General features: G+C 43.5%; 1 protein-coding gene across 8 annotated transcripts in view; it reads left to right on the top strand.

Moving 5' to 3' along the window:
* Positions 1–10,121: 10,121 nt before the first annotated feature.
* The window catches only part of trak1a (trafficking protein, kinesin binding 1a), a 39,260-nt gene continuing 37,018 nt past the window's right edge, over positions 10,122–12,363 (top strand). For all 8 annotated transcript variants that reach the window (XM_079504616.1, XM_079504615.1, XM_079504622.1 and 5 more), the window contains exon 1: positions 10,122–10,225. In XM_079504616.1, coding sequence (XP_079360742.1) covers positions 10,222–10,225 — 4 coding nt within the window. In that variant the 5' untranslated portion in view covers positions 10,122–10,221. The remainder of the gene's footprint in view (positions 10,226–12,363) is intronic.

Here is a 12,363-nt window from a genome sequence, read left to right as displayed (position 1 = left end):
CTCTCCAAGACAGTTGTGGAATATTTGGGAGAGAGACAGAAATATCATCTTATCTTGAGGGCAGGTATTTACGGCTTGTGTTGACCAGAACATCTGTGGAGATAAGATCTGAACTGAAGTTCTGTTTTCTCTCAACCCCCGGCCCTCATCATTATAAACAACACTTAGATCAGAGGTACGACTATTGGCCCAGGCGGTGGCGTAACCGTCTGGGCACCCGACTGGTAATCCAGTCGCAGTGTGCCGCGGGTTCGACTCCCGAGCCCGACACGGCCTTTACTGCATGTCTTCCCCCATCTCTCTCCCGTTTCCTGTCAGCCTACTGTCTGTCCCTTCAAAAACCAATAAAAGGCGTAAGCCGCAAAAAAATATCTTAAAAAAAAAAAAAAAGAGGTACGACTATAGTCTGTTGCAGGTTCCTGCCTGTCCTTGTTCTGGACTGCTGCCTGTTGTGTAGGTCTAAGCTGCAACCACATAGTGTTGTTCTGTGAGTCAGACAGGGAGTTCCATTGCAACATGACAGTAAGTTTCACAACAGTGCTCGAGTACTTAAATCTCTCATACTTTAAAATCTGAGTTGTTGTCTCTGACTCTGTCTGATTTTGTGTTTGTTGTTTTCTGAGTACCCTACAGTATATGCCTATACAGACTGAAATGAGACCAGCTAAAGCTAGTGCTTATCTCTTATCAGTGGAAATAATACAAAGTACTGGTTCCAAGTCATTTAGGGCTTCTTTGCCAAAAACACACACACACACACACACACACACACACACACACACACACACACACACACACACACACACACACACACACACACACACACACACACACACACACACACACACACACACACACACACACACACACACACACACACACACACACACACACACACACACACACACACACACACACACACACACACACACACACACACACACGTCACACACACACACACACACACACACACACACACACACACACACACACACACACACACACACACACACACACACACACACACACACACACAACCGGGAGGCATGACTCAAAATGCATCACCACTCTGCTATTCACAGTGGAGAGAAGAGAACCCCTCTAGCAAGGTCAGATCGCATTACTGAAGCCTCATGGAGGGACAACTATAGTCACACTGTGTTGACTGTCATGGAAACACCCACAACTAGTGGGCTGCTAACTATCCATTGAAAGCCATTCGATAATATACTGTGGTTTATGTCAGTGGTTCTCAACCTGTGGGTTAGGACCCCCACGGTCCAGGCCTTTTAAATTAAAAATAAATAAAAACATGTGAAAACAAGCTCACAACATAAGAAACTAGAAATGCACTCTGTCGAGCTGCCAACTTGCGCCTTTGCATGTTCTCCCTGTGTCCCCTAGGGTAGGTACCCTCACAAAAACATGCAGTAATCCTGGTCTCTAAAACTACCTCCCCCTGGCGCCTGATGGAGGGGAAAGGAACTGGTCGGAATAACGTGTTCCTTCCACGCGCTACGTCCGGCCAGGGAAATTCCCCCCTGTCAGGTGAAAAGAAGCGGCTTGGACTCCTCATGCATAGAAGGAGGCATGAGGTCAGTCCGCTGCCCCCCCAGGTTGGCAGAGGAAGTGTAGCGCCCAGGATTACATTAGATAATTGGCACTGGGTGAAAAAACTGGGTTGCAAAAATTCCACTTCAGTGGTCCCTCATTGCCCGGTGGAGTTCACCGACATACACACATACCCAGCCGATACATACCCCATATTGACCTTATCCCAATTTTGAAACGTACTGTACTTTAGTTACGTCATCGAGTGGTTTCTCATTGGCTGGTGGAATGTACCGACATACATACCCAGCCGATCGCTTGGTCCCAGACCCTGATTGGCCGGTGGACAATCAGCTCGCGCAAGTAACAAGCACAAGCTTGTAGATCAGCTATTTTCACAATATGGAACTGAGTCAAACAAAATGTAATGCCTCAAAATTTGTCTCAAGGTCTTGTCCGGGTGGGGGATCCCCAGTTCAAATAGGAATAGAGGGTATGCGTGTGACATCATCATCAAACCCGGAAGTTATGCAGGAAAGCCTACTGAGTGGCAAAAAACTACTTTCTGGCCTTGACAGCCCATACATCCAAACATAAAAGTCCTATCTGATTGCATTAAACAACGTTAAACAATGTTAAACTCACTTTGCATGTTGCTTTGCCACTCGATTTGCCACTCGATGTGCCATTCACTTTAAGCATGCGCATACCCTCTATATGTTGGGGGGCGGCCTGAAAAGGTTGAGAACCACTGGTTCTCAACCTTTATTTATTTATTTGTTTGTCATATAAGCAGGTAAGACACGTTGAATTTTCATTGTGTGTTCCAAGTGCTTGCTAGTGGTCATGTGATGAGCGATGACCATTGATTAGACTTTAGACCAAGAGATTATTGACAGTTAAAATGAATTAACATTAACAGGCTACAACCGCTACATAGTCAGGCGGCAGGCCATCAATTAGGCTAGCTGGCTAAAGCATAGACTGTAAAGGGCTAAAGGTGGCCACACACAAACACACACACACACACACACACACACACACACACACACACACACACACACACACACACACACACACACACACACACACACACACACACACACACACACACACACACACACACTGTGAAATATCGGCTGTCTGAGTGTCGTTGCTCCAGACAAAATTAATGTCCACATGACAGATTATCAGGCTGTTCAGTCAGTGTCAAAGGGTCAAGGACGGCCTTCTATGAGCAATGTCAGACATTGTGTGGCTGGTGCTACAATGATTCTCCAAGTGATAACTTCTAACAAAAATGTAAAAATAAAGGGTCGTTGTTAGCCTGGCTCCAGCCCTGAATCGCTAGCCACGGCCATTACAAAAATATGTGAAACGAAATGAACATTTCCGACTGTGTGCAAGGCTTTGTTGTGTGTGTTACAGAAAATACTACTTTTATTGGAAAGAATCAGATTACTTAGACAAATGTACCGGTTTCATCTTTTAAATCACAGGGAATCAATCATGATCTGCTAGTCTACAATATTGGACAGTTTCCGTGGAGAAGGTGGCACACCTGTTTCCTGGGATTTGTTTTTGAAGTATGCCACCTTCTGAGAACTGGGACCACAGGTTTAATATGCACAGAGCCGATTGCCAACCCATGTTGTTGTCCTCTTCTGTCAAGTCAAGATCAGGTCAACATTGGTTGACATAGACTTTGTTCAATGAGGGGATAATCACAATTTGACCTGTTTCACGTCGCACAGTGTGACATGTTATGATCGTATAATAAACTAAATCATGGGCCTGGGCCATGGCTCAGTGGTCCAGGCACCTTGGCTGGTAATCCAGCCTGGTAGTGTGCCGCGGGCTCGACTCCCGATCCTGACGGCCTTTACTGCATGTCTTCCCCCCATCTCTCTCCCCATTTCCTGTCAGCCTACTGTCTGTCCCTCCATAAAAAAATATAAAATAAAGGCGAAAGCCAAAATAAAAATAAAATAAATAAATAAACTAAATCATGCAGAACCATATAAAAGACTGGGCCATTGAAAGCCCAGTCCACACCCAGATCATAGTACTTCAAAATCTTCATTATTTGTCATCAATCAGGATAGGTTCAGCATTGCTGCTCGATTGGAAATTAAAGAAATTACTTAAATGATTCTAGATGAGGACCCAAATATTGGCAACCACGTGAAGTATGGTAAATGTCCGTTATGTAAACTATAGCTTCACAAGATAAATAAATACTCAGAAAATTAACCACATGAAACCGAGCATCAATATCAACGTGGCACGACGTGATCTTGTAGATGGGCTATTTTCGGTAAAGAGATTTTGGTGTTGAGGAGAAAAAGGAAATGAAATGAAATGATTACTATATTTACCCAGGGTATCTGGGCTAAGCTCAAGAACTTGTTTCCAGCCAGGCCCTGCTCATAGAACACATTTCATCGTAGTGGTTCAATGCCTTGTTCAAGGGCACTTCAGCGGTGGTAATTTTAACGTGTCGGACCGCTGATTCGAACTGGCGACCTTCCGGTATCAAGACCGCTCCGCAATCTGTTCGGCCACCGCTGCCACGAAGTGACCGTAGATAGACCCCTGGGGGACCCCAGTCAACTAGGGTTGTGTCTGACATGGAATCACTGTACTGACTGTACATTTGTACAATACACAAAGTTCTTGCACGTTTAAAATGATCCAAACAGTTGACATTCTGTTGTAAAAGTACCTCAGACCTTGAAGCAGTGCAGTTAAGTAGGTGTTCTTACCAGAGGGCAGGAAGGAAGTGCTTTGCTTTGTTGCTTGTTTTGTTGTTGAGGAAGTGTTGGGTGGAGCTAAGAATAAGGATTTGTGGTCACATCCTTTGTCATTAATATGAGTATTTGTATGACTAGAACACAATGACTCATATACCCTGCCGAAACGTTGGTTTCTTTACTCTGCCTCCTATAATACAATATTGGCACTTTGGCTACCAGTGTGTGCGGCCACCTTCTTGTCCCTTGAAGACCACTATTTAGTCTATTCTCCCGTGGACCAGTTGTGCACAGTGTCGATCACAATGACAACCACAACAACATGATATGTGTCAATACATCGATTCACAGCTTCTGCCATATATTGTACAGTAAATATGATATTTTTGCTGATGTTGGATATTTATTTTTCTCCAAAGTTGTTAATATGCCACGGAACTTAATTTAACCATTGAGTCAATGTTGTCTAAACATAACGGCACTGTAAATTAAATCACTAAAAGATATTAGAATATTTAGATATTAGAATTTAATTTGTAAATCAGTCTTTTCCTCAGAAAAGGAAATGGCACCGGAAATGTAACTGTCCAGAAATGTATTATTTTTGTATTTTAAAGTTAATAAAAAACCTTCCAAACCATCCAAAATATCCCTAGGCACTAGGATTTCACTGATTTCAATTTACTGTAACATGCATACTTGACAGTGTAAATGCATTCTTATACATAATACAACAATTCACTGTACACCTCTCTGAATTGTTGCCCTGGTTTTCAGAGTTTGGCTCTGTCTTGACTTTGACTTTGAGTCTGCCACTCAGTCAAGGCTGTTCGACGTTCTATTGTTAGTGGACTTAAAATATACATTAACTGTATGCTCTTCTCTCTTTCCACTTCTATTTTCTTCTCTCCTCTCCTAGGTATCATCTGCACTTTGATCTTGATCCAGCAGTGTGGGACTGGTTCTACACTCCAGCCTACAGTATCTGAGCAGTGCAGTCCAGTTGCGTCTTCCCCTACTGTACCATAGAGTCGAGTCCAGTCTGTGTAATTCTGATCTGGTACAGTCCAATCTGGCTTTAGTGAATCTAGTCCATGTGTGGTGGCAACCGTGGCATGGCAGGTAGCATCGTTAATCTGTGACAAATCAGCGCCAAGCTGGAACCCAAGACTCTGCCTCCCTTGACCTGTTCCGCGTCCTGTATCCCGTCCCCTGGACAATCATGCAAGTACATACTGCGACCCCCTGGCGCAGGTCTCCATGCAGCCAATGAGGAGGAGGAGTACCTTTGTGAAGCCCCGCCCCTGGAGTTCTCAACGACTTACAGAGATGCAGAGACCATTACAGGTAATTTATTACCCCATGGCCAGTGGCCGCAGCAATGCATGGCAAGGTTTTATAACAATTTACAATTTAGTCATTTAGCAGAATTAATAGAGCGTCGCTGTCCCGCCCTCTTTCATGACGACGCCAGGCCCAGGAAATGAATCCCAATGCATTTTTCCCATAGACATTTCAAAAAGTATTTATTTAAAGACGGTTATGCCGCGGACAAAGCCAACTCGAGTCGTGACAACTCATGACAACAAACTTTTTTGGACCAAACAAATAATTACAAAGAAGAAAAACAACAAAAAAAGTGTTGTAACCTGCCGTTTTTTTCTTCTTTCTAATTATTTGTTCAGCCCAAACAATTGTGTTTGTTGTCATGATTTGTCACGACTCGAGTTGGCTTTGTCCGCGGCGTAAACGTCTTTAAATAAATACTTTCTGAAATGTCTATGAGGAAAATGAACGGATAATCATTTCCTGGGCCCTGGTAGGGGGCGGGACTGCGACGCTCTATACAGAGCAACATACAGTAAGCAAGAACAACACAAGGGAATGCATCAAATGCATAGAAATAATCATCAAGAAACATAAGTAAATAGTCAGCAAGAATCATAAGTAAGCTAAGAGCCTAACATCCGTCTAACAGTAGAATATCTGTACAATGAAACTATAAGTATACACTATACTATAGAATGCTACATAATATGCTATCTATATCTGTAGCTTTACTGTTGAGTGGTTGAAAGGACCGCGTGGACCTGTGGTTGAAGGGTGCGCGCGAGTGTGTGCTTGTGTTTGTGTGTGTGTGTGTGTGTGTGTGTGGGGCTGGGTATGTGGGTGTTGTATTTGTTAACTTGTGCTGAAAGCTCTACAGTGAGGAATGTAGACTGGATATATTTCAGCCAGGGTCAGGTTAAGGTTATGAGTTGGATAACACACTATAGTGTGTTATTTATTTATTTAAATTGCTCACTATAGTGTGTTATCCTTATCCAACTATAATGTCAACAGACCATTCTCACAAGTGTAGTTACCTGTACATAATGTGTGTGCGTACGTGCGTGCGTGCGTGCGTGTTGGGGTGGGGGGTCTGTGTAAAAGTTATGAGAAAGTGTCTCTTCATGACCCTTTGCTGTTGTCACATCCTGTCTCCAGAACAGTTCCAAGGGACTTCAGTTGTGTGTGTGTGTGTGTGTGTGTGTGTGTGTGTGTGTGTGTGTGTGTGTGTGTGTGTGTGTGTGTGTGTGTGTGTGTGTGTGTGTGTGTGTGTGTGTGTGTGTGTGTGTGTGTGTGTGTGTGTGTGTGAGAGAGAGAGAGAGAGTTGTGAAAGTAAAGACATTCCCCAGGGGACTTGGCCTGTCCATCCTCTCTCATCCACCAACATCTTTTTTCCACTCTCCATTCCTCCACTATTGCACTCCAGGGTGTATACAGCCATGAGATAGGATAACACAAACATATCATGACATAGCATAACTCCACATGACACACAACGCAATGTGATGCAACACAACACAACACAACACAGCGCAATGCAGGTGGCGGTGGCTCAGGGGTAGAGTGGCTGGATGGTAACCGCAAGGTTGCTAGTTTGAACCCGGGCTCCCCCAGAGTTAGTGTCGAAGTCTCCTTGAGCAAGACACTGAGCCCCAAATTGCTCCTGATGTGCTGGTTGTTGCCTTCCATGGTTTCCGCTGCCTTCGGTGTTTGAATGTGTGTGTGAATGTAATGCACAATCTATGTAAAGCGCCTTGGATAAAGGCGCTATATAAATGCACCATTTACCATTTATTTATCATGAATGCAGCACAGCAAAACCTTTCCGCTCTCATCTTGTCAAAGATAAACAAAGGTCAGTGAACGTCAGTCCTGTTGAGGAGGTAACAGGCTCATGCTTTGCTGCCACCTTATGGCCAGTGACTGCACTTACACCACTGTCTTTCACTGCTAAACTGAAAGCAAAAAACAAAACACAAATAGAAAATCCCAGATTACAATAAATAATATTCATCGTGTTTGTGTGTATGTGTGTGCATGTGTGCGCTGAGTGTGTGGCACTGCGTCCATGCGTGCGTCCGTGCGTGCGTGCGTGCGTGTCCGTAGGCATGCATGTGTGCACATGTTTAAGTCTAGATGCATGAATGAACACAAGGAGTTGAATGGAAGCAGCCCCATTGCCATGGTTTTGGGAGAGCCATGTTAATTCTCCATGGTTACCAGCCAGGGGTGATGTAAAGAGTTGGGACATATTATGGGATGTTTACTAAGAAGTTGGACACACAGACAAAGAGTTAGAGAAAGTTATATAATAGATGTAAGAAGAGAGAGGGAGACAACATTTCAATAATTGCATTGTAGTAGAGTGCAGCCTGATTTATAGTTTGTCTTACGACGGTGTCACGTGCCAATAATAGCAGATGTTGGTAAACTTGTAAATACCAAATTAGTTTATTCCTAGTATTGTTCTAAGTTGTTAGTGACAATGCAGTCCGTGACAACTGTCAATGCCTTTACTGTACTTTATTTAAATTTGATCCACAAGTGTTTTATTTTTCCAAGGTGTCATGTCACCTGCGCCTGGAATTTCACGTGACATCATTTCATGAAACACAATTTTATGCCAATGAAGCTCCTGTTGAGGGAGAGAGCGGGAGAGAAAAAAAATAAAAAAAAATAAAATAAAAGACAGACAGAGTTGGGTTACTGACTGAATGAGTTATATAAGAGGAGACAGCTGAATGTAAACTGCTAGGGAGAGGTCCTGAGTCTGTTCCAATCACAGCAGCACAGTAAAGTGTGTGTGTGTGTGTGTGTGTGTGTGCGTGCGTGCGTGCGTGCGTGCGTGCGTGCGTGCGTGCGTGCGTGCGTGCGTGCGTGCGTGCGTGCGTGCGTGTTGAGAAACCCACGGGCCACCGTTACTGTGCCTATTTGGTGGAAGAAATGTTTGCTCATGGAGGCAATGATGTCATCCTCTTACTCAACTCTCCTCTCTTCATCTCTCTCTCTCTCTCTCTCTCTCTCTCTCTTATCGGTTCTTACAGTAACATGGTACTTAACAACTGGAAGTGAAGAGTTTTTAGGATTCAGCATGTGGTTGTTATGTAGTCACAAAGGCTGTGTTGTGGAGGTTTGTCCTGTCTGACCTCAGTATAACTGCACATCGCCAGGAGGTCTGGCGATGTGAAGACCTTTGTTTGTGAAGGAGAATGAACAATGTTCTTGATAGCAGGACTGGACAGTACGTCGGCAGAGTTCAGTTTACTTGTTCGTTTAAGTAACTTAACTTCTCAACTCTCGTCACAACTTCATTTAACTTAACTCTTCACATCTTAACTCTTGACTTAATTAATCACCTTGACTTAACCCATTTAGGCCTGACCTCAAAATTTAAAAAAAACTTCTAAATCCTCCAGTTTTCTAAAATAAATATTTTCACGATTGCACTCGGTGGCGCGCTATGAGCTTGTAGATCTGCTATTTTTCAATAGCTAAATTATAACATGATGTTTAAAACACCAAAAGGGGTTCCCGCCCAAAATGGGTTAACTCTTCACAACTTAATTATTCACTTAGCTTATCTCTTCACAACTTAATTCTGCTTTTCTTGATTAACTTAGCCCTTAACTTCAATCATGATGACAGATGAAGCTGAAGGGAAGATATTTGTTAAATAAATAGTTTTTAAATCACTGAGACTGTCTTACAGACATTACAATGACTATACATTGGTCTATAGTCAGAATACAGGTTTTTCTTGACAGAAAATAAACAGGAAGTCAAATACTAAAACTGTAATGATGGCTTTGAGCCGGCCGGCCGTCAGCTATGTTTAGGCGCGCGCGAGAGAGAGAGAGAGAGAGAGAGAGAGAGAGAGAGAGAGAGAGAGAGAGAGAGAGAGAGAGAGAGAGAGAGAGAGAGAGAGAGAGAGACAGGGGGGGATAAAAAGAGACAGAGCTAGGATTACTGTTGGCCACAGCGAGAGGAAGGGTGGGTGCTGTGTGTGTGGGCGAGAGGGCGAGAGAGAAAGAGGCAAAAAAGTGTGAGTGAGTGAATAGCGGAGAAAATAGCGCATGGCAAAGAAAGCAAAATGGAGCGAAACGGAGCAGAGAGGGAAAGAAAGTTACTACATCTGGTTGTGGTCTGAGGGGACCAGCTGAGAGAGACAAGAAGAAAGAGGCGGTCCATATGGGTAGCGTCAATGGTATGTCAGGCATGACGAACCAGTTTGGCCTGGGTCACTTCTCTCTCTCTCTCTCTCTCTCTCTCTCTCTCTCTCTCTCTCTCTCTCTCTTGCTCTTCCTGTCTCCTCCTTCTAGCTCCCGGCTCCTCTCTCTCCCTCTGTCTCTGTGTCTGTGTGTGTGTCTCTCTCTCTCTCTCTCTCTCTATCTCTATCTCTCTCTCTCTCTCTCTCTCTCTCTCTCTCTCTCTCTCCCTCTCTCTCTCTCTCTCTCTCTCTCTCTCTCCCTATCTCTCTCTCTCTCTTGTCATCTGTGTGTCGTTTTTGGTTGACCTTGCTGTTTGGACTGGAGGAAAATGTGACTGAGAACAGGAGCTTGTTGGTTGTTGGGGCTGCGAGCAGTGCACCATGAGTGAGTATATACCGGGCACACTGTGTATACTGGACAGGACATACAGTCAACGGTCTGTTTCAAATAATAGTCTCTAAGTTGAGGTCAAGTTTTGAAGCAGTCTGGCTAACAGCTGTATGTCTGCCTATCTGTCTCTGTCGTTCATGACGATTCAGTCTAAAAAGTTTAAACGGAATCCTAAAAGTTCTCAATTCATCATTAGAAGTTGTTGTGTAAGTGTGCGTTGAGTAAAAAAAGAAAACGTCTTTATTGCTAGGAAGGAAGGAAGGAAGGCTGGTTTTGATTGTGTCCTTCAGCTGGTGCCGGGTCTCAACGCTGCCATGTTTAAGAGGCAGCAGACATGTTAGACTGGACTACTGTGTTTGAATGTATCTTGGCTCTGTGTACTGACTGAGCTGCTTACTCAACATGCAGTGGGCTTGAATCCTGCATGCGCATTTACAATAAAATGATGCAGAAAGATGGAGAAAGCATGGAGAAAGCAATATGTAATGCAAATTGGTTGCTTGCAACATCAGTGAAGAGAAGGACAATGAACATACATTTGTTTAAAAAATAAGACTTTCCTGACATTTTGTGGACGATGTTTCCAATGCTCCTGTCTCTGTCAATGTGTGGGTGTCCTTGCATGTGTGTCTTATGGTGTACTCACTGTATTGCTACGTACTGTATGCAGACGTACAGTATATACTGCTCCATGTCTGTGTAAATATTGGAGGACGACAGACAGGTGACAAACTCATCTATAATTACATTTGAACTTGACCTTTTAACAAAGTCCGTCCTCCTGGAGCTATCGGCTAGTAATACCGCTATAGGATACAGCTAGGATTGACCAAGGTCTCAGGTTCTCTTGGATAAGTGGAACTAGTTTAATTTGAGGGATTTCCGTTTCCTCCTCACACTCTGGTGTTCACAATGCCCAGGGAAACACGAAGGAGTGAAAAGCAAGAAGTCATGGTACTATATAGCAATCAGAGGCAGTATTCAATGGATCAATGGCCCAAATGTGTAGTACTGATTAAGTATATTGCTGTTGACACTTTTGATTGGCAACTCGACGGAGTAATCAGACTACGCCAGGTGTTATTTTATTGTAATACAAGCCAGTCAGTTGTGTTGTGTGAACTGACACAGAGCTTCTGGTCTATTATTAAACTTAAACTTGACCCTCTCATTAGTTTTGAAATCCCAATGACTGCCCTGGTTGATTGGCTGGTTCTCTCCCAACTAGTAATTCACAACCAGCAGGTCAACTCACTGACAGGGTCAGTGAGTCGACAAATCTGCTATGGCCAAGAATCAATGGGCCTCATGCGCCAACCGTTCTTAAGAAGTTCTTAAGAGGAAATTTGTTCTTAGACCCACTTAGGAAGTTTTTAAGAAGGTTTTGGGATCCCTCAATCTTTTCTTAGCTGTGATTTGTTCGTAGGTAAGAACAGAATCTACGCACACTGTGGAGCACTCTTAGGGTGCCTTTTTCGTTCTTAAGTGCAATCTGAAAACATAAAGGAAAAACAGCGCCATCTGCATGATGCTCAAAGTTTGGTCTGAGGACCTCAAGGGGTCCTTGAGGAAGTTCCAGGCAGTCCACAGCAAAATATGGAACATTTACCACTTTAATCCCATTTTATACTTTGAAAATAGCCAATCTACAAGCTCACAAACGCGTCCCATTACTGCCCATTTTGAGCTTGTAGATCGGCTATTTTCGAAACATTTTGATAAATCTTCAAAACATTTCCCTAGCAGAAAATATTTTCATATGGGGGTCTGCAGAATGCATGTCAATTTGGGGGTCCTTGACATGAAAATGTTTGAGAACCACTGGTTTAGAGTTCACAACCCAACCCAACGCACCATACCCACCACATAACCCCCACCCCATGCACCCACCATCATCCCCCCCCCCCCCAAGTTGACTATTGTGAGATAAATAATGAAATACATTCATGATTATTGAAAATATTGAAATATTGAAATTTTCTGTTCACTTCAGTACCTCCACAGTATTATTGGAGTCTGGTGTTCCACCATATTTAGACTTTAGTTTAGGTATTCTTGACTTCACTCAACTTTATTTCTATGTGTGAGGTCCTGTGATTTCTGTGTGCTGCAATCACACACAGGTGTGACTG

Source organism: Electrona antarctica (assembly GCF_951216825.1).
Source record: "Electrona antarctica genome assembly, chromosome: 6".
NCBI classification, from domain to species: Eukaryota; Metazoa; Chordata; class Actinopteri; order Myctophiformes; family Myctophidae; genus Electrona; species Electrona antarctica.
The sequence above is the reverse complement of the archived record's forward strand: the minus strand, read 5'-3'. Positions and strand labels throughout refer to the sequence as shown.